This window comes from Odocoileus virginianus, chromosome 18 (assembly GCF_023699985.2).
Source record: "Odocoileus virginianus isolate 20LAN1187 ecotype Illinois chromosome 18, Ovbor_1.2, whole genome shotgun sequence".
NCBI classification, from domain to species: Eukaryota; Metazoa; Chordata; class Mammalia; order Artiodactyla; family Cervidae; genus Odocoileus; species Odocoileus virginianus.
This window is the reverse complement of record NC_069691.1, coordinates 1,381,162-1,404,089: the sequence shown is the minus strand read 5'-3', so window position 1 is coordinate 1,404,089 and position 22,928 is coordinate 1,381,162. Positions and strand designations below refer to the sequence as shown.

The window sequence follows — 22,928 nt, the reverse complement described above, 5'->3', positions numbered from 1 at the left end:
ATACAAAGTATCAATAAGCTGACTTTACCAAGACAGTTTATACCCAGTAAGGGAAGAGTTTATTTGGAAAAAACCTTAAAAACAAAAAAGCTTTGCAGTCAACCTATTTAGAAAAGAAACTTATTTGTAACTTTTCTTGACCAAATAAAATGGATCAGTGAAGAACTGTTTTACCTACAAAGTTATCAGGTGGAGTCACTAAGAGTGAAGGTAGCATGCTAAATGGTCTACCAAGAAAAAGACTAAGAGACTAACCTACTACAAAAAGCAAGAGTGCCAGTAACCGTAACCCAGCCACAAGACAAGACCAAATAGAAAGGCCTTTAAAAAAGAAAAACAAAAAACTTTATTCCAAACAGAAATACCAAAAGAAGCACATTAACTCTGAATCATTTAACAGATTTCATTTAAAGGCATATAGTCACAAAACTCAAAATATCAAACAAAACCAGCTGTGTGCTTAACCACTTTTAATAACGAAACTTCAAAAAAGGAAACATATAGAGACTCCCCCACAATTTGGGAGCCATTTACGCAAGCATATATTCAGTATTAGGCAAAAAGGCAGCATTAAAAACTAAAAATCCTCAAATTTAAGGAGAATGCCTATTCAAGTCTTTGATACTCATTTATTAGCACACAAGAAAACAGATTATTTTCAAAGCATCAAGTCTGAGTGCTTACCCTTTGTTTAAATGTGATCGCCACCGCGCCTTCATCTTGACTGCATACCCCGCACGCGACAGGACTTCATCTACACTGAACAGTCTTGGTGGGTCTGACCGGCTGACCGTGAAGGCCTCCAGGACCACTGTCGTCGTCATCTTAAGGTCTGTGTGGCCTTAGTTATAACTGAGTCTCACCGCGTTCTCACTAGGGAACTTCAGGTCTTCAAAGCTGTTTACATATACACAGTTCTGTTTCATTGCACAGTTCACAATATATAGCGGGTGAGTATGTGCAATACTGACTGTTGAGACAAAAGCACCGACTGTCCCCAACTACAAAAGAAGCAGAAGACACACCCGCCACCACACCGAGGCTGTGTTTACTCTGCAGTGCGTCCTGGGGGTTCACACCACGTGAAGGGTGGTAAGGCTAGAATCTATCACGTATTTTTGGTGGCATCAGAATGAAGTATAGGAGGCAAGACCCAAACTGCCCTCTGCTCTGCGCCGTCTGCCCCACGTGTGTAACAGAAAGGCCACTTTTAAAGCTTTCCAGATAAAGTTATTTGATCATTATATGCCTTTTCAAAATTATTACCATACTAGTTCACACTAAAGGTAAAAACAATAGTTAGAATATCTTACTTACTAAAAACACATTTTGACTTCTTTTCAATTTCAGAAAAAGCTGTTTGCTACCACAAGTTCTGTTGAGTTTTCTGTCAAATTTAAACCATAGGAAAACACAAAACCATCCCTGGCAATGTATTTGCATTTTGGTCTTCAAAAGCTGTAAAAAGTGACAAAGAAATCAATAAAGTGAGTTAAAACCATTAAAAAATATTTATTGTTTTTAAATGCCACATGTTTGAGATGGCAGAAACCAAAGCGGCCTTCCAATTCTCACTCCGCTTCTATTTCACAAAAGTGCTTTAGAGTTTGGATTTCTATCACCTACATGGAGTGTATAGGCAAAAGGAAGCCCTGCAGAACGGAGTGAAGTGGAGCCCACCTGCCGGGCCAGGGCGTGACCGCAGGCTGACTCCCGCGCCCTGGCCGAGCACCCAGACACGCCCGCGCGCGCAGGACACACCAGGGAACCAGAGGGCCAGGCACCGCAGGGCCTCTGCTACCCATCCCTGACACTGGCTCAAATCCCGACTCCGCTCCACAGGCCAGAAGACGCCACTCCCGTTTACCTGGCGTGAGATCCTTACTTTCTCAAACGCTTGCACCTGCACCTCGGTTTCCAGGATAAACTGCCATTTCAGCACAGCATCACCAAAGCGCCTCTGCAGAGGCTCATCACCACCTGGCCAACACGTGACGATGCCCCCGACCCCTCACAGCGGGAAGGACGACGGTCCTGTCGCCCGGCCAGCCGTCCCGCACTGAGACGTAAACATCTGTTTTGGACTGCCTGTCCAGGAACTGAGTAAACTACCATTTGAGGCCCTGGTTTGATTTTGGTCAGCATGTGCACATATTCACATGCAATCATCCAGAACGATGAAAGACTAATAAAAGCTAGGTGCCCTGCCCCATGTCAAATGCTAGAAAGCCATCTTAACTACGTAAGTTACACATGTGGATTTTTTAAAAGCTGACAAACCATTTTTCTAGGATATCTGGTATGTTTTACTAGTTATTCAATACCAACTGAATGAACCAACTTTGCTTTTTTATCTGGAAAAAAATATTTTAAAATCTGATTCCTTTGACAAGCAAATTTGTCTGTTAGGTGATGGATAACTATGCTACTCAGCTATCACCAACTTCTAGCATTTAAAACTAAAAGATATTTCAAATATCTTTATTTAGGCCTTATCCTCTCAAACTGTCTTACTATTTAAATGATAAGATGGTAAAACTGGGTTCCCAAAATGTAAAGATCCTAACAGAAGTTTCTATTTCCAAGACTAAAATTAAAAAAGACAGCTTAACACTGTGGGTAAAAGTTATCCTGAGTTTTTTCCCCTCCTTCTCTGGAACACTTAGAAACCAGAAAAAAAAAAAAAAAATCTGAGGTCCAATTAATAGACTTCCAAAATAAAATGGAAGCACTTTTGTTGTTTTCTAAAGGGAGTTTTAAGAGAATAGGATACCTGAAAATGACAAACTAATACTCAAAGGAAAAAAGAAAAACAAACTTCAAAGTTCTTCACTAGGTTGGCAAAAACAATTCAAAGTTGGGCTGAACAGAGCTGGATCTGAAACACAATTACAGGTTTCCCCTGCATTCCCATGGAACCTTTCCTAAGCCGAAATGGCAGAGTGAAGCAGCAATTACTTTTTGTAAAAGCAAACATCATCTTCAGATTTCTTTTGGTTAGTGGAAACAGGTACTAATGTAGGTCTTATGTAAAAGGGAAGTGGCATAAAGGAAACTCTGGAAAAGTGGGGATTACCTGTAATATGAAACTTAATGGGATGAAACAAAATTTAAGTCTCCAGATCTTTTGGCAATGAAATAAGTGAAATACAAAAATATTTTGGAAAGGTTTAAGGTCAAGTTCAGAACTACAGAGAAAACTTTCAATCCTAGAAAGCAAACCTTAAATGCTTGAGTCTACCATGTCTAGACAAATAACTCAGAAAATGACCATCACAAGAGGTGCTTAGTTTCAAGACAAATACAAGCAATTTATCATGAAAAGCCTACACATAATAAACTATTTTTCTTCTCTCTTCTGCTCCATTGTTCTACCATGTACATGCTTAAGTTCACAAAAACTACCCTTTGCAACTCCTCCTAAGAGCAGAGAAGCAAGAAATAGAGTAACAGAAGGAAGCCTGAGAATTCATGGGACCCTAAAAGCCTTTTCTCTGGCTGGTCATGGCCACTTACGTTTCAGTACAGAAGACTTCTGGAAAAAAGAATCACACCTTGGCTGTTTGTTTCCTTGTCAAAAAGCTATCAGAGAGACAGCTAGTAACAAGGCAACAGGCCTAAAGGTCTCAGATAATGATTTAAAAAAATCCCACCCCGCTCAAAAAAAACCTTTAAATTTTCCAACTGAAACCTTTTATTCTGAATTTGTTGGGGCTTAAGGAAAATAGCTTTGCCCAGAATTCACTGTGCTCTGGACTTATGACACCAATTTTTATTTGGCCTGTTAGAAACAAGGCCAAATTGCATCCATCTTAGGTCTATTCAGGCGACAAATGGCACTGAACCAATTTCTTTCATATAATCTTTAACAAGAACTCGTAAGTCGCATTAATTATGCCCCAAGAGATGAGGGACCGGTGGTAATTCAGATGGGCACCTCGGAAAAGATTTGTCAGCTTCCTGTCCCGTTCTAGCCATATTTTTTGGAAAACCTTGGGGAAAGACTGAAACTCCCCGCCAATCTGAGACTGCATGCGCGTCTTTACAACATTGACTGGAAAAAACAAGATTCCCAACATGGCACCCAGCAGGCCTCCACAGATAAAATCATTGACCAGATGAGCACTGTGAGTCGTGGCTGTAGGCAGGTGCTCCTTTATGGGGCCACGCAGGCCAAAGAAAAGCACATTGCTAAATCCGTTACGGAAGAGAACGGGCACCAAGCCTCGATAATACTCTCGAATTCCATGGCATTTCAGTGCCTTGAAAGCCTGGTACGTGTTTGTAAATTTGTCATGATGCCTGTGGTCCTGAAGCAACGTCTGGACTCTTTCCAGTGGAGTGAAAATTGCTTCTGTTGTCCCTGCAAGGACTGCGGCCATGCTGCGGGTTGCAAACTCTGGGGAACTGATATGCTTACGGAGAAGGCAAGATAAATCCTCATACAGACCAAACATAAGTGCCAGTGTGGTTGTCTTCTGCATTAATGGGGGGAGGATTCCGCGATACAAGTTTCGAAACCCGTCCCTCCTCAACTGCAGCACAGCATCGCGGGTTTTGATCCCATACAGCTGCTGCCGAAAGAGGACCTTCTGGAGGGGGAACGTGAGCGCGATGTTGCTGAAGGCCGCGCAGCAGCCACACAGGTAATGCTTCATCTCGCCGACACCTGCAATGTGAGGTGCTCTATCTTGCTTTGACGACGCTAGGATTGGGGGCCTCTTTTCATGAGCTTCTGAATCCATCATGTTGCTTAAGATCTTTCTCCGTCACAAAGGACTTTTCTAACCTGCAAACAACCAAATGATAATAGGTAAACCTTTATATACAGTACTTAACATATGAAAAATTCCCCTAATCTTTCCTCCAATTTTTGGACTCTATTACATTTGGGGGGGGGGGCGGCCTGAAGCCCTTTCAGCAGTCCAGGGGGTCCTCTCTTTTCCAGCTACATATCTGCGTGAGGCTGGATTTTCTGCATGTACTTCAACCAAAACAATTTACCACAACAGATCAAATGCAGAGGTAGATATGAGATGCCACTCACCTTTTAAGCTGTACATTAAAGAGACTTACAAAACTGTAAAACATATTTCTCATTAATTTTTGGGGAGGGAAAATAATTATTTTTCATGAAAACATGTTGCTTATGTTAACATGTAATGGGTTTATTGCTGTTATTCTAAAGTGAATTAATAAATATTTTAAAATTTTGTTTTTATTTCTAAGACCATGAATATTAATCCATACAAATAAAGGCTCTTTGGGGGTCCACAAAATTTTTTTAAGTTTGTAAAGGGACCAAAAAATTTGAGAACCACTGGACTAGATCATATGTAATGCCTAAACTACATAATGGTACATGCTAATATCCTTCTGAAATAGATTCAAAGGGCTCTTGTAAGTAATAAAATAACAAGACACACATTCAATATTCTGTTTGCTAACACTTACTTAGTATCTACTGTAAACTAGGTCCTCTGCTAAGCGCTAGATATTCAAAGACAAGGAGCCTGCAGTCTAACAGAGGACTGCCAAGGCAGACAGCCACTTCTGCGTAGCACCTTCTGTGATAAGCATCTCCTGTGGGAACACAGGTAAGGGACAGCAGGCACATACTTTGTGAAGTGGAGGCTGGGAGGACAGGGTCAAAGACAGCCTGCAGGTACATACCAGACACTATTTTCACATACTTAATTCTCAAAAACAACTCCATAAACATTACTTTCCCAGTTTTACCAACGAAAAACCAATATCCCCTTCATCCAAGGTACAGTGAGTAGCTGGTGGAGCTGCCGTCTTGAGATGAAGTCTGCCTCAGAGTTCCCGCTCCTCTGGTCACACCACAGACGGCAGTGGCGTTGGTAGGCTGTCCTGGGACAGGCTGGCTGTACCAGACCGTGCTGAGGAAGACCTGAAGCCTAAATACTGAGGCTGAGCCCACTGAAAGAATGAAGGCAAGGTCCTACCCCTGGAATACATACGCTTTCTAAAAAAAGCCAGATTACTCCTTGCCAGTCATCTACAACCTAATTAAAAACAAGCAAAGGACTTGAACAGACATTACTCCAAAGATCTACAAAATGACCAAGAGACATACAGAAAGATGCTCAACATCACTTATTGTCAGAGAAATGCAAATGAAGACTTCAGACTCATTAGGACAGCTGCTATTAAAAAAGAAAAGAGCAGGTGTTTAGTGGGGATGTAAAATGGTGCATCCACTAGGGCAAATAGTATGGCAGTTCTTCAAAAAATTAAAAACAGAACTACCATATGAGATCATCACCAACCCCACTTCTGGGTACACATCATTGCAGGGTTTCCAAGAGATTTCTGCACATTCAAGTTCACAGAACTATTCACAGAGCCAAGAGGTGAAAGCAACCCCAGGGTCTGGATATATAAACAAAACATGGTATATACATACAATAGAATATTATGTAGCCTTAAAAAGGAAGGAAATTCTGTTACATGCTACAACATGAATCAACTGTGAGGATAAGGGGAAATAAACCAGTTATAAAAGGACAAATAACCATGTAATTCCACTTACACAAGTACCTAAAGTAGTCAAATTCATAGAGATGAAAAGTGGAATGAAGGTGGTTACCAGAGGCTGGGGAAGGTGGGAACAGAGTTCTACTGTTCACTAATGTGTATAGTTTCAGTTCTACAAGATGAAAAACTTCTGGAGACCTGTTTTATAACAATGTAAATATAATGTTACTAAATTTACACTTAAAAAATTGGTTAAGATGGTAAATCTTAGGATACATTTTTTTTTTAACCACATACCTAGAAAAGAATACATATAAGAGTTTTGATTATAAGTAATTACAAGAATAAAATAGGCCACTTAAACCATTTAGGTCTTTGACATAGGACCAAAAAAAAAATAAAAACACCTCCCTTCCTAAACAAATTTACTGTTCTTTCCTCCTCATACCACACACCTGCTGCTGTAAACTGCTAACCATTCAGGACAGAAGATGTTAAAGAGAAAGGTCATCACGTGAAGTTGGAGCAGAGTGAGGCGCAGAATCAGAAAGCGTACGTTCAGCTTACATGTGCAGGAGCCACAGACACGGGTCAGAAAACACAGAACACACCTACACGACTCTAGTTTTCCTTCTAGAAATACAGCCTGGGGACAGAGTTATTAACAGAAGAGGCACACGAAGACTCAACTGCAGGACAGTGCAACAAGGCTCTTCACAGAAACACAGAGTCAGAATTAACATGTGGAACAGAGAGACACGCACTGCGTAAATGAAGATGTGGCCAACGTCAGGATGTCATACAGGTACTCAAAATAAAGGAGCATTTACATTTAAGGCTCAGTATATTAATTTGAATTTTTAATGGTGCTAATGAAGTGTTGCATAGCAGTGAGTCCTTTTTTGGATAAAGTATCACAGAAAAAATAAAAATAAGGGAGAATACTTTTATTGACACGGCACAATCACATTTTTATTAATATATTTAGAAAAGAAATAGAAAAGCCAAAATTAGTTTTATATTTTCTGATTTCATAATAATGCTGTATTTTCCTTTGCTATATTTTTCAAGTTGAATTAGTTGGAGACAGTGATAAATCTAAAGGTCTAATCAGGACGAAAGGCCAACAGTGACAGAGGACGTGACGAAGCTCCCAAGTGACCAAAGGCAAGCTGCTGCACCTTCCCGAGGCTGCTTCCACACGCGTAAGCAGCCAAGGCCACCCACCCTCACGCTGGGGCGGAAGTCAGCTGCCGAGGACAGTCGCCAGCACCCACGTATGCTGGGGACACAGCGAGTTCTCAACTGGGCTCTTCTGTTTGCTTCCCTCAGACTCGCAGGATAACATCACCAAGATGTTATTTTCATTTACTTCTGTGAGGAATTTCTTCTTCTTTGCCTGCTTTTACACTGGTCTCCTCAGTCTACTAAGAGATTTTAATTCAACCCCTTTATTCAACTCCTGTAATGTTCAGAGGTTAGGGATAAAAAGGACCTTGGCCTCAGGGGAGACACGACACGCAGATGACTGGGTCAGTGTGATAAATGCAACCACAGGAACATGTGCGAGGTGTAAGCGGTCTGGAGGGAAAGACGTGGGCTGGGGCTCCCGGGCAGGGCTCTGAAGGTGAACAGGACTCTGGTTGTACGTAAGCGTGAAGCACATTCTGGCCAAAGGCAGCACAGGCTAAGACGGAGGGCCCGTATCAAGGAACAGCAGCATCATACTCCTGAGGAGTGTGTCTGGCGGGAGCTTACTGTGGAGGGAGACGGATGCGTGGCAGCCTGACACAAAAGCTGGCTAGGACCTGCATCACCAGGGACCTCATGACGATCCCAAGACCCTCTGATGCCATGATGTTTTGTTTCTTTTCCCTTTCTCGTGTGAAGCCAATAGAAACAAACTGTTTTCCTTAGGCATGTTATACCAAGATCTGTGTGCCCTTTTCCCAGAAGACAGACTATATTAAGTAGAAAATGTAACACCTATATACTCTAGCCCAATGGCTGTTTGCAGTTGGAGCTGGCTTGCTATCACATTTCTATTAGAAAAGATAAACATGCCCTCAGTTGAGAAGAATTATGCCTGGAAACCACTGCAGGCCCCATGGACTATAGCCTGCCAGGCTCCTCTGTCCATGGAATTCTCCAGGCAAGGATACTGCAGTAGGCTGCCACGTCCTTCTCCAAGGAAAGCCTGCCCCAAAGAAGGTAATAACAGGAGTCAGGAACCCCCCTCTCTGTGGCCACCCGGTCACACCTGCAAAAGGAGACAGCGCCAGGCCCTACTTTCCCTGTCCACTCCCATCACCAGAGAAGCCACACGGCCCCTGGGCACCAGAACAGTGTCCCCCTGAACAAACGCCACCTCCGGCAGAGGCTGGAGGACTGGGACTCATCTCTGAACGTTGCTTGGTACTATCACGACGGGGAATAAAGGGACGGTAAAATCGGTGGTTGCTGAGGGGGTTGGGAGAGGGATGGCACACCAGTTTAGGATCAGCAGATGCAAAGCTATTATACAGAGAATGGACAACAGGTCCCAGCATACAGCACAGGAAATTATGTTCAATATCCTGGGATAAGCCACGATGGTAAAGAATACGAAAGAGAACGTATATATACATATATAGATAATGGAATTACTTTGCTGTAGAGTACAAAATAACATTGTAAATCAACCATGCTTCAATAAACTAAAAAAAACCACATTTTAAAAAGATGTATATTTCTCAAGAGAAAAATAAAAGTGTAATTAATGAAATACACATATGTCCTCTCCTCCAAGCTCACTGCCCTAGCCCAGGTCCTCTTCATCTCCTGCCTGACCCACTGACAAACCCTCTTTACTAGTCAGCCTGACTCTAATCACACACTCCATCCCATTCCCACCAACCTCTCCATCATTAAAAAATCTGCTAACAGCAGCAGATACCCGTGTTTTGAATGGTCATATAGTAGTGTATCTGGAGAAGGCAATGGCACCCCACTCCAGTACTCTTGCCTGAAAAATCCCATGGACAAAGGAGCCTGGTAGGCTGCAGTCCATGGGGTTTCAAAGAGTTGGACATGACTGAGCGACTTCACTTTCACTTTTATGCATTGGAGAAGGAAATGGCAACCCACTCCAGTGTTCTTGCCTGGGGAATCCCAGGGATGCGGTGGCACAGAGTCAGACATGACTGAAGTGACTTAGCAGGCTTAGCAGCATAGTTTATCAAATGGATATATTATATGTAATTTATTCTATCCCTTATTTATGGTGGCTATTTCTGATTTTTTCCTTTTAAACAATGCCGCAATGGGCAACTTTGTAACTACACCTGGGGAACTCTCACAAATTTACCTGTAGGGTAAAATCCTTAGAATGGACTGCTGGCTCAAACTGCAGTACATTTTAATTTGAAGGCTATGCCAAATTGCCCCCAGAAACCATACCTGTGATTTACATTTCTATTAAGTGTATGCGAGTTCCCAGTTTCCCTACCATTTCCAGCACCACATATTAAACAGTAATTTCTGCCCATCTGATGGGTGAAAAAAAACTTGTCACTGAAATTTCTTGATCAAAATTGAGCATTTCTAGTATTTATTGACCATCTGAATTTCTTTTTACTGCAAAATTTTACATTATCTATTTTTCTGAAGACATTTTGTTTTTTTGTTAATTTGTAAGATTTCTTCGTATCTGAAGAAAATCAACCCTAGTACATTAAGTAAGTTGTGGCAAACACTTTCTCCACTTTGCATCATTTTTGTGATACTGAAGTTCCTACTATGGATATGACACCTACTGATTCTGGCCTCTAGGTTTTGTGTGCTCCATAGAAGGCCTTCACTATTCTTGAAGTATAACATGGATTATAAGTAATCCACACTTCCTCCTGCAACTTCTGTGGTTTTCATTTACCACTTTAAGTTTCCAGGTAAACTTGAGTGTATTTTTGTCATATTCTTCTCCAAAATCTTGGTATTTCATAGAAGTGACTTTATAAATTTAAATAACTCACTTTCTCTAAATTGAACCTTTAAAAAAAAAACAAAACTGTCCCTTACAAGGATGTGCTTTCTTCCTATTTACTTTTTAGAAACCTTAGTGGTATTTAAAATTTTGTTCACGGATCTTGAAATTTCTCATGACCAGGTATTTTACCTTTTTAGTCCCTATTATGAAAGAGTTATTTTCTTCCAATTAACTTTCTGCTCTTTGTCTGAGTATGAAACAGTTACCAGTTTCTGTGTATTAAGGTTAAAGGCGGCCAACAGCCTCTATTTCTCAGGTTTTTTTGGTCAATCTGCTTGTTTCCACTACATAAAATAGCAAATAACTTTGCCTTCTCCTTTATAGCATGTATCTTTCTTATTGGATTGGCATGTACTTGCTGAACCAAACTGAACTATGGTAATAGTAAACATCCTTATACTCTGACATTTGTGGGAACTCCGGTATGTGAAGCATGATGTTGGCTTTTGGTTTGAGGAACATGAAGTTCTTATCATCTGACTGTTTATAACCCAAGTCCTAGCAGTTTCAAGTTAATGTGGGGAAACAAGTCATCATGATACAAAAATATTCACTGATCAACTGGACCATATAAAATTTGGTCCCACTCAAGCAATCTGTTTACCATCTCTCCCTGCCCATCTTTAGGACTGGGCTGCCAACATGAAATGATAATGTCTTCCCAGAGCTATTACACAAATTCATCTGACAAATTACACTGTAAACCCCAACACTTCATTCTGCATTCATTCTAAGAATTAGTACACCTACAATGATAATTTAAGACCCTGCCCCCTGCCATTTACTAGGAAATTTGTTTCCCATTAAAAATGGATTCCATTTTCCTAGCACTCAGTTCAGTTGCTCAGTCATGTTACTCCTTGTGACCCCATGGACCGCAGCATGCCAGGCCTCCCTGTCCATCACCAATTCCTGGAGCCTACTCAAACTCATGTCCATCATGTTGGTGATGCCATCCAACCATCTCATCCTCTGCCATTCCCTTCTCCTCCTGCCTTCAGTCTTTCCCAGCATCAGGGTCTTTTCTGATCAGTCGGTTCTTGGCATCAGGTGGCCAAAGTATTGGAGTTTCAGCTCCAGCATCAGTCCTTCCAAGGAATATTCAGGACTGATTTCCTTTAGGATGGACTGGTTGGATCTCCCTACAATCCAAAGGACTCTCAACACATGTAAATCCATGGCTGATTCATGTCAATGTAGGGCAAAAACCACTACAATACTGTAAAATAATTAGCCTCCAACTAATAAGTGGGGGAAAAAAAAAAGTGAATCTTCTCCAACACCGCAGTTCAAAAGCATCAATTCTTCCGTGCTCAGCTTTCTTTATAGTTCAACTCTCACATCCATACATGACCACTGGAAAAACCATAGCTTTGACTAGACAGACCTCTGTTGGTAAGGTAATGTCTCTGCTTTTTAATACGCTATTGGAAAAGACCCTGATGCTGGGAGGGATTGGGGGCAGGAGGAGAAGGGGACGACAGAGGATGAGATGGCTAGATGGCATCACCGACTTGATGGACATGAGTCTGAGTAAACTCCGGGAGTTGGTGATGGACAGGGAGGCCTGGCGTGCTACGATTCATGGGGTCGCAAAGAGTTAGACACGACTGAGTGACTGAATTGGCTGACTGAATGAGGTTGGTCATAACTTGTCTTCCAAGGAGCAAGCGTCTTTCAATTTCATGGCTGCAGTCGCCATCTACAGCAATTTTGGAGTCCCCCAAAATAAAGTCTGTCACTGTTTCCATTGTTTCCCCATCTATTTGCCATGAAGTGATGGGACTGGATGCCATGATCTAAGTTTTCTGAATTTTGAGTTTTAAGCCAACTTTTTTACTCTCCTCTTCACTTTCATAAAGAGGCTCGTTAGTTCTTCTTTGCTTTCTGCCATAAGGATGGTGTCATCTGCGTATGAGGTTATTGATATTTCTCCCAGCAATCTTGATTCCAGCCTGTGCTTCATCCAGCCCAGCATTTCGCATGGTGTACTCTGCATGTAAGTTAAATAAGCAGGGTGACAATATACAGCCTTGACATACTCCTTTCCTGATTTGGAACCAGTCTGTTGTTTCATGTCCAGTTCTGTTGCTTCTTGACCTGTATACAGATTTCTCAAGAGGCAGGTCAGGTGGGCTGGCATTCCCATTTCTGGAAGAATTTTCCACAGTTTGTAGTGATCCACACAGTCAAAGGCTTTGGCATAGTCAATAAAGCAAAAGGAGATGTTTTTCTGGAACTCTCTCTGTTCTGATGATCCAGCGGATGTTGGTGATTTGATCTCTGGTTCCTCTGCCTTTTCTAAATCCAGCTTGAACATCTGGGAGTTCACGTATTGCTAAAGCCTGGCTTGGAGAATTTTGAGCATTACTTTGCTACCATGTGAGATGAGTGCAACTGTGCGGTAGTTTGAGCCTTCTTTGGCATTGCCTTTGGGATTGGAATGAAAATTGACCTTTTCCAGTCCTGTGGCCGCTGTTGAGTTTTCCAAATTTGCTGGCATATTGAGCGCAGCACTTTCACAGCATCATCTTTTAGGATTTGAAACAGCTCAAATGGAATTCCATCACCTCCATTAGCTTTGTTTGTAGTGATGCTTCCTAAGGCCCGCTTGACTTCACATTCCAGGATGTCTGGCTCTACCATCATGGTTATCTGGGTCATGAAGATCTTTTTTGTATAGTTCTTCTGTGTATTCTGGCCACCCCTTCTTAATATCTTCTGCTTCTGTTAGGTCTATACCATTTCTGTCCTTTATTGTATTCACCTTTGCATGAAATGTTCCCTTGGTATCTCTTAACTTTCTTGAAGAGATCTCTAGTCTTTCCCATTCTATTGTTTTCCTCTATTTCTTTGCATTGATCGCTGAGGAAGCCTTTCTTATCTCTCCTTGCTATTTGGAATTCTGCAAATGGGGTATCTTTCCTTTTCTCCTTTGTTTTTCGTTTCTCTCCTTTTCTCAGCTATGTGTAAGGCCTCCTCAGGCAACCATCTTGCCTTTTTGCATTTTTCTTGGGGACAGTCTTGATCACTGCCTCCTGTACAATGTCACGAACCTCCGTTCATAGTTCTTCAGGCACTCGATCAGGTCTAATCAATCCCTTGACTATATTTGTCACTTCCACTATATAATGGTAAAGGATTTGATTCAGGTCACACCTGAATGGTCTAGTGGTTTTTCCTACTTTCTTCGATTTAAGTCTGAATTTGGCAATAAGGAGTTCATGATCTGAGCCACAGTCAGCCCCTGGTGTTGCTTTTGCTGACTGTATAGAGCTTCTCCATCTTTGGGCGTAAAGGATATAAACAATCTGATTTTTATATTGACCATCTGGTGATGTCCATGTGTAGAGTCTTCTCATGTGTTGTTGGAAGAGGGTGTTTGCTATGACCAGTGCATTCTCTTGGCAAAACTCTATTAGCCTTCGCCCTGCTTCCTTCTGTACTCCAAGGCCAAATTTGCCTGTTACTCCAGGAAGCTCTTGACTTCCTACTTTTACATTCCAGTCCCCTATAATGAAAAGGACATCTTTTTTCGATGTTAGTTCTAGGTCTTGTAGGTCTTCATAGAACCGTTCAACTTCAGCTTCTTCAGCGTCACAGGTTGGGGCATAGGCTTGGATTACCGTGATACTGAATGGTTTGCCTTGGAAACGAACAGAGATCATTCTGTCATTTTTGAGACTGCATCCAAGTACTGCATTTTGGACTCTTTTGTTGACTATGATGGCTACTCCATTTCTTCTAAGGGATTCCTGCCCACAGTAGTAGATACAATGATCATGAGTTAAATTCACCCATTCCAGTCCATTTTAGTTCGCTGATTCCTAACATGTCGATGTTCACTCTTGCCGTCTCCTGTTTGAGCACTCCCAATTCGCCTTGATTCATGGACCTAACACTCCAGGTTCCTGTGCAGTATTGCTCTGTACAGCGTTGCACTTTACTTCTATTACCCGTCACATCCACAACTGGGTGTTGTTTTTGTTTTGGCCACTAATAATCAACCAATAAGGGCCTCTTAGTTTTTCAAACATGAAAAGGGAATACACACTTATTTCTGTTTTACCATCACCTCCACCCTTTTCCACCACCACTACACTAGGAATCCATCTTGAACTCTGGTCAGTTGCTTTCAGGAAGCTCCTGAGAGGATCCTATGGACCCTGGAGACAGAGCCAGTTAACATTTAACAGGTACAGATAATTGCCTGTGTTCCTGGGTTCAAATCCTGGTTGAATTATGTATATACTGCGTGACTTTCGACAAGTTACTTCATGTCTCTATGGCTTCGTTTCCTTGTTCATAAAATAAGAATGCTATCTACCTCACAGGCCAGCCAATTAATTGAATAAATACATAGGAAGCACCCAGGAAAGTAATCTACGGCACAACAGATGGCTGGACAAGGATAAAGTACTATTGTTCTTTTCTGATGTGTTTGTTTGGTATACACGTGAGTGCACTGCTTGACAATATGTCACCCTTGCAATCCTACTTGGCCACGGTGAAATATTCGTTGAATGTACCACTACAGTTGGCTAATATTTTAAAATTTCACATCATTATTCACAACATACTGAGTTTCTGATTTCAGTACTACCTTCATGTAAAGTTCAGATGTCAACGTTCCATTCCCTTTATAAAAGAATTCTGTCATTTTTCCTTCTTTAAGCTGGTAAACAATTTAAATCTTATCATAATTATCTTTTTCTTGAAAGTTAAAAGAATTCACCTGAAACACCATCTGGGCCCGGTGTTTTGGGGGATGGTAGCTTTTCAAAGACGACCTCAATTTCTTCCATTGTTACTGGTCTGTTAGGTTCACTTTCCAGAACCAACTGTGATAACTGGATTTCCCTAGACAGAACAAAAAAAAAGTCTGATTTATTTAGTTTTATAAAGCACTTGTTATTTAAAAGAACACTTTTAACCTTGTGTGTCTATATTCCCTTTTTTCTTGAGCAAGGTAGCCAGTTTAACTAATTCACATTTCTCTCATCACAGCAAAGAACCTGTTTTTAAATTTACCAATTTTACTATGTTTCAGTTTTCAAAAATTTTGTTTTTCTTCTTCATAATCTTATTTCTCCTGCTCTGGGTTTATTTTCTTCTAATTTCTTGAAGGGAAATTTTTTATGTATTCTTTGTTTCGTAATTTGAGTATTCAAGGCTTTGTATATTTTGCTTTAATCAAAACCTTTACTATTCCTTTTTAAGCCATTCCATGGAGCGTTTTGGTCTAATTGGTGGTTATCTTACCATCTGTATCGTCTCCTGTTCTTCACCACAGTGGCTTTGATCTGGGATGACATGCACCCTTTCCAGAGTCCAGGCCTGTTTAGGGTTCATGCATCACAGCATATCTTTAATTTATGCTCAGGAGAAGAGAATCTTTCTTGTGTAGGAAAGATCCTATATGGATGAACCTTGCTATCTGACAACTACCCTCCAGTCTGAAAAGGTCCAATGACAAAAACACCCTGAGGGTGACCTTCACCAGTGGGAGAACAAAGCAGCCACAAGCAGCCAAGCTCACCATGTTCACGGCTGAGGGTTTTGACCACAGTGGGACACTGGTCACGCGTGTACATGAGCCTGGAGTATCCAGGCTCTGTAACAGACTCGCCACAGAAAGAAAATCAAACAGAGACTTTTCAAAGTGGCCATCTTTCTGCCGGACCATGCTGAAATACAGAGTGAGAGGGAAGGAAACTGAGATTTTAAAATGAAGCCAGGAATGTTAAAAAGTCCCTGCTCTGTTCTGAACTTTTAGTCCATCCAGGACAAACAGGATTTTCCAGCACAGATACGAGAAGCTGCAGATCTGGTATCTAGCTGGGGCCTCCTTGACCTGCTGATTGCCATTATTTTGATTTTTTTCTGGAAAAGCACTTTTGATAAAAGCTGTATAGACTTCCTCCTTCATACCGAAAGTAATTTATATAGTACTGGCATTGTGCCATGGAGTATTGAAGACTCAATTTTTAAACTTGTTAACCTGTTTCTGACAGTGCTAACTCCCCTTTCAACAGATGTCTCCCTTAATTCAGGATATGATCTGTATGTATGACAGCTGTCCTTCACACACAACTTTTGTGGGTATGCATAAATCTGACTTTGGGAGAACTAGAAAAAAAAAAAACACAGTTTTTTAATTTGTTTAAAACAGATCTACTACTACATTTTGTGCTCTTAACGAACTAAAGGTGTCAACAGCATTTTTAGTTAAAGAAAAATTGTCTTATGGACGCTTGAGAAGTTTTCCAGGGCATAGAGTTTGATAATTATCAATCGATCAGTCTTCTATATCCTTTCTTATCGTTTCAGCTGCCAGACATGAGTTTAAACTCTTACTAGTACTGCACTTGTCAATCTAAGATTAACCAACATTTTAAAAACAACTTATCCTAGAAATACTTTATATCCATGTAATGCTTTGCTCTTCTTCAATTTCAGGAATAACCAATGTTAAAATCAACAAAAACATCCAGATTCATGTATGCTATTATGCCATAACACAGTGACAATTTGTAAATGTAAAAAAAATTTCATTTTTACATACAAAACACATAACAATCTAAATTATAAAGTCACAACCTACAAACTGTTTAACAATATACATCCCTGATAACACAAACCAAGATACTTGTACATCTGAACAACAAAATTTTGTTCATGTTCACTCTTAATTACTGGAATGTACTTGCATTACTTTACAAAATTTTGCAAATTAAAGTACTTCAACTAGTTTTGTCATGACTCTTTGTGTCTGCTATTAAACAAACACAAAACTGTGGTTAATAGAAGCCAGTCAGTCATTTCTTGACTACTGTACTAAATTAAGAAATCTGAAGAACATATGTACATTTAGGGTTTCAGATTTTTAAAAAATAAGCCTGGACTTAGGAAAAAGGAACATAATGAAATCTTTCCAGACTTTATAGATTTACAGCTTTCTCCCTCATTTCATCCTACACACCAGGATAGTGTGAAGAGGTTTTCAATTCAGCAACAGAAGGAAGGCTACTGTGCAGGATATTCTTCTGTAGCAAAATTTAAAATTTTGCATGTTTATCTAGAGTGTAAACATGACTAAATTTCTTTGTTAAACTGATCTATATATTTAAATTCTTTAACATGGATAATAATTCTTTGCAATTTATTGCAAAACTTATTTGCCATAATTTTACATTTGCTTGCTACCTAAAACACTCAACCTATGTCAACATTATGAAACAAAGTTAATTAAGCTGACTGTTATTAAACTCCAAGTGTCAATCAAACTTCTGTGGCAGAAGAAAACAGTGTAAAGTCTAAATGCTCACTGTAATTTACAGCCCACAGGATAAGACCGAGATGTGATCCAGCACAAAGGTCTTTGTGCAAAAACCGGGGAGAAAGCAACCGTAATTCTCAAAGGATGTTGAGTCCCACAAGTCAGCAGGTCTGAGTCAGCATTCAGAGCAAGGTTAATCTGGGTTCTAGTCCTAGTTAGGACACTATCTTGCTACTATAAATACAGAGCAATGTCTATAATTTAAAAATTCCACTTCTCTGGGCTAACTTTAAGATACCAAAGGAGACACCAGATAAATGCACTCTCTCTTGAAGGTAACAGCTTGTGATCCTTCCCTGGGATGCACTCGAGGTGACTCCAGATCCAAAGCGCCTAACCTGTGTTCTGGAACCACTAGCGGGCCCAACCAGTCCTGACACCTTTTGATTTTATGGAATTCTTTCAAAGCAAGAGCACTACAGAGTTACTCTACGGGCTTCTGTTTCACTGCTTGCAGGTGGGGATTAAGACCAGGTGTGTACAGCTGTAAGGGGCAAAAAAGAAAAGCGTAAATACAGCTGAGACATCGACACGCTCCACCTAGATAAGCTTAGTAATTGGTACAGAGATTTTCAATTAACAATGCCCACCCCCCCCTTCCCCACCATCACACACACAAAAAAAACCAGCCTAGTACAACGGAGTTTCTCGCAACGCGAAGCAACATGGTGTCGCAGAACAAGCATTGTTTGGCCGGGTAGCTGACCTTACCGCTCGCTCCCCTGGCGTCCATCTCCCCGGCCTGTGGTTAAGGGGGAGGGGAGGGGACGGGATCGTCCAGGCCTCTCCAGCCCCTGACAGGCAAAGGAACCGGAGGTCCTGAAATCCCAGGCCCGAGATGGCAGGAGCCCTTTAGCGGTCCCAGCGCCGCTCTCCCGGGACTCAGGCAAAGCCCGGCCCCTCCCCGCCCCGCTATCAGGGCTGGCCGGGAGGCACCTCCCCGCCCGGGGCGCGCCCAAACGAACGCACAGCCTCCTCTGCCGAAAAGGCTCTTCCCAGCAGCCAGACGGCGCCCTCGGCCCGGAAAAGCCCGGTGGCGGGGGGCAGAGCAGGGAGCCTAGAGCTGGCCCGGCGACTGCGGACCCCACCCGGGATGGCACGCGCGGGAACAGCGGGGCGCACCGAGGGGAGGCAGTGCGCGCGCGCGGACGGGGGTGGGCGCCCAGCAACCGCGCCAGAGGGCCGGACAGACGGCCTCCTCAGCGCCGCCTTCGTGCTTCCACTCACTCCACGCGGAGGCCGGGGACACCCCGTGCTTTCCTTTCGCCTGCCTCCCCACTCACCCATCGCCGCGGGCGCCCGGCTTCCACGCCCGGTAGCGGCCCGCCTGCAGGTTGGTGAGCCTGCGAGCTGGCGCAGGCGCAGACCTTGACCGACCCAGCGCTCTGGGCGGGGCGTGACGCGGTGGGCGGGGCGTGACGCGGTGGGCGGGGCGTGACGCGTGGGCGGGGCGTGACGCGGGCGGGGATTGACGCGGCCGGCGCCGCCGAGCCCGGTCACGTGAGGGAGACGCCGACTCACCACCTTTCCGTAATCCCGCGGAGGGTCAGGTGAGGCCGGCTGACTCCTGGCAGCGGTCCGCCGCCGCAGGGCAGGTGTAGGGTCACCCATCACACCTGTCGTCAGGCTGTGGGGTTCCGCTTGCTGGACTAGCGTGCCCTTGGTGTACGGTGGCCCTGCCGCGCCACAAACAGCCAGCACTTTTGCTAGTGCACAGCCTATGGGCGGACCCCTGGGAATCGACAGTTGTGGATGCAAACTTGCACGTGGGACTAGGCCTGCAAAGTCCCCACCTCGCTACGCTTTGTGTCATTGGTTAGATTTCATCAAACGCTTAGAGTTGCCTTTGGTCAGCTACTGATACTGCCGTTCACAGAACATCTTTCGAGTATACAAATGTGTGTGCTCTAAAATATACAGATTATTTAAAAGCCCCGTTTCCTTCCATTTCAGACAACTTGCACGTCTTGGGCTCCACAGCACTCAGAGTTAGGAGGCCTAGGTCAAGTCACAGCGATCCTTGAGCCCCAGATCTCTGAAAAGGAATGCCTGCCTTGCCTATCCCTGGGCCTTTGTAAGAAGAACTGGGAACAATGAGCTGACTCTTTTATCAACTGGAAGGCACACGGATGTGAGGGACCGAAGGAAATGGAAAGGTCAGCCTGGGAGCGAGGTCCTCTGGAGGATCGTCAAGTATGTGATGGCTTACCAGGTGGCTCGTTGCTAAAGAATCTGCCTGCCCGTGTAGGACGTGCAAGAGCCCCTGGTTCCATCCCTGGGTGAGGAGATCCCCTGGTATCCCTGGGTCAGGAAGATCCCCTGGAGTAGGAAATGAAAACCCACTCCAGTATTCTTGCCTGGAAAATTCCATGGACAGAGGAGCCTGGCAGGCTATAGTCCATAGGGTTGCAAAAAAGAGTCAGACACAACTTACAACTAAGCAACAACTACATGCTCTTGCCTTGGGGTTTGTGCAATGAGCAGCTCCACTGGGGTGAAGCAGGGTGGGGGGCTCTCTCTGTGTACGTCCCCTGAGAGCGCTTTGTAAATACTGACTGCTTGAGCTGGTCTGATGAGCTGCTTCTTGTGATGTGGGAGGCCATGCTACCTAATTTCAGCCAGTGCTCTGCTGAGGTACCTACTCTGTGCCACTGTGTTCTCTTGGGGGATCTTAGAGTGCAGAGAAGGCTGTAAAAGCCATAACTCTGAAAATGCAGAAGCATGGGGCGCCTTTCCCTTAAGAGAGAACCAGGGATGGCTTCATAGAGGAGGAAGTGTTGAATTGGGCCTTGGAGGATGAATGAGTGAAATTTGGACTAGTGAGGGAAGTCATAGCAGAAGGAGAAAAGATTATAAAGGTCAGGAGGTGGGGTCTGATATTGCAAACTTTGACAGTCAGATGCAGGCATCTGGCATCTGACTAGTGTGCAGAGATAGATTTCAGGCTCCACGGATAATGACAAGGCCATTCTGTACCTTGGAACCATTAAAATTGGGCAACAGCTGGGGAAAGGCATTTATGCTAGGGTTATGTTTGCCCTGTCGTGTGTGAATTCCAATTTGGATGTATTATTCGAAAAATAAATAAATTAGGCAGACACCCAGTGTGTTCATAGCATAAATAATTCATTTCTGATTAGAATGGAGAGGTTATTCTCCTGTGGTAAAGCCTGAAGAGGAGGCAAAAATGGAACTAAACACACAGCTGGGTCACAACAGACTCAAAAGAAGGGGGAATCCCCTCAAAAGAGGGCAGTGTCAACAGGAACACTCAGTTCCGGAGCTAAGCCAGTCTTTCTTTTATGCAGCCGGTCCCAGCGCTGGCCTCTCCCCCACCAGCTTAGTTCCTTGTCAGAAACCTCCCAGGTCCTTAATTGGCTATTCTTGGGCGTATGAATGTTGGTGGTCAAAAACCTCTGTTATCTGATACAGGATTCGTCATAAAGTTATCCTTTCATTTCTCCATCCTCATCCACCCATTGTTGTATTCTTTCTTCAGTCTCTTAAAGTATTCTCTATACCTCCAGCTTCCATAGCATCTGTCAGATAACATCCTCTAACCAAGTTTTTTTTTTTTTTTCAGGTTGCAAATATTAATCATTTAATGGTTTTCTTTTATCTATTTGGATGGTATTTTATGTTATTTTGTCTGATGGAAAAAGTGAAAGTCGTTCAGTCATGTCCAACTGTTTGCAACCCCATGGACTATACAGTCCATGGAAAGTTTCAGGCCAGAATACTGGAGTGGTAGCCTTTCCCTTCTCCAGGGGATCTTCCCAAACCAGGGATCAAACTCAGGTCTCCCACATAGCAGGTGGATTCTTTACCAGCTGAGCCACAAGGGAAGCCCAAGAATACTGCCCATCTGATGGAGAAGTCATCTCTTTTTCATATTTTTTTCACTTAAAAATTTTTGTAATTGGAGGATAATTGCTTTACAGTGTTGTATTGATTCCTGCCATATAACAATGCAAATCAGCTATAAATATGTATATAAATATACATATTTATAGCCTCCCTCTTGGGCCTCCTTCCCGCATCCTATTCCACCCCTCTAGGTCATCACAGAGCGTCAGGCTAGGCTCTTTGTGTCTAAGCCAGTTTTGATTATCTCACTCCTCAGCTTAAAAACTTCTAAGGGCCCCATCTGGTTTCCGCAACAAATCCAAACTCCTTACCGTGGCTCGTGGGCTCTCGGAGTCCTGCTGCTTTACTATCTGCCCACCTCATCTCTAGCTTCATCTTCTGCTTCAGTGTTGCGCAGTCTCTCAGTGTTGCAAACCCTTGTTTCTTAAACCTTTCTCCCTCTTTCATCATTGACTCTCAGTAGTCAAACATGTTAACTGTTTAAGGCCCTCTGCCTTCTCCCTGGAAAAGCATGTCTTATTAACCTGGGCAGACATGGTTGCCCATGCCCTGCCCATCGCACACAGTTTGGGGCACTTCTAATATCTGTTTATGTTACAGTCATGTGTGAAGGTGGCTCGCTTTTCTACTAGGGCAGAGCTGTCTGGCATTTCTGACCCTCTGACTCAGTGCTTGGCAAAAAGGGTGTTTCCCCAAATGAAATGCTGGTGGAGAGGGTCTGGGTTCTTGGAAACAGGGCCATGGGAGTGTTGCAGATGCATCTTTGCTTAAGCACCCTCTACTCCCCCTTCAACCTCCCATTAAAATGCTTTCCAGAAACGTGTTCAGTGCACTTATGGGCCCTTTTGTCCACAAAAACAGCTTTACGCAAGCTGTCGTCAGTGGAGCCTTGCTACCTTGAGAGGCTCTGCCCGGATAAGGTCACCGGCTCTGTCCCTAGCAGGGGGTCAGTGACTTCTCTTTCCCTTTCTGGCCACTCCTGTACACATCCCTAGGCTCCAGCCACAGGCCAGCTACTTCTGGGTCCCTTCCCTGAAGTTTCACTTCCCTGCATTCTTTGACTTGTCCTCGAACCATGTACATTTTGGCCTCTCCTCTTCAAAGGCTCTGCCTGCTTCATGACAAAGTTGTATTCACCCTTCACTGCTCAGCTTATGTAGAGGCTTCTTGATGCTCTTCCTGACCTCACTGCCTGAC

At 43.1% G+C, this 22,928-nt stretch overlaps 1 protein-coding gene and 1 long non-coding RNA gene across 8 annotated transcripts; one reads left to right on the top strand and one right to left on the bottom strand.

Annotated features, from left to right (window-relative positions):
- Nucleotides 1-322: 322 nt before the first annotated feature.
- Nucleotides 323-22,267, bottom strand: SLC25A51 (solute carrier family 25 member 51). Of its 7 annotated transcripts, none has more exons than XM_070480239.1 (4): nt 19,148-19,255; nt 15,261-15,385; nt 6,125-6,170; nt 323-4,789 (listed from the first exon to the last, which is right to left on the bottom strand). In XM_070480239.1, exon 4 carries the CDS (start codon nt 4,746-4,748, stop codon nt 3,855-3,857), a length of 894 nt encoding a protein of 297 aa, XP_070336340.1. In that variant the 5' UTR covers nt 4,749-4,789; nt 6,125-6,170; nt 15,261-15,385; nt 19,148-19,255; the 3' UTR covers nt 323-3,854. The 7 variants fall into 7 exon arrangements, with proteins under 7 accessions (XP_070336340.1, XP_070336341.1, XP_070336339.1 ...); XM_070480240.1 differs by having other exon boundaries at nt 6,125-6,167; XM_070480238.1 differs by lacking the exon at nt 6,125-6,170 and adding an exon at nt 16,065-16,212 and having other exon boundaries at nt 19,148-19,244.
- Nucleotides 18,893-21,794, top strand: LOC139039468 (uncharacterized). Its single transcript, XR_011492727.1, has 2 exons — nt 18,893-19,197; nt 19,818-21,794. It is a non-coding gene; the product is annotated as an uncharacterized lncRNA (long non-coding RNA).
- Nucleotides 22,268-22,928: the final 661 nt, after the last annotated feature.

Coding starts and splice junctions, on each gene's coding strand:
- SLC25A51 (XM_020879929.2), bottom strand. CDS start 4,748: ATGATGGATTCAGAAGCTCATGAAAAGAGGCCCCCAATCCTAGCGTCG.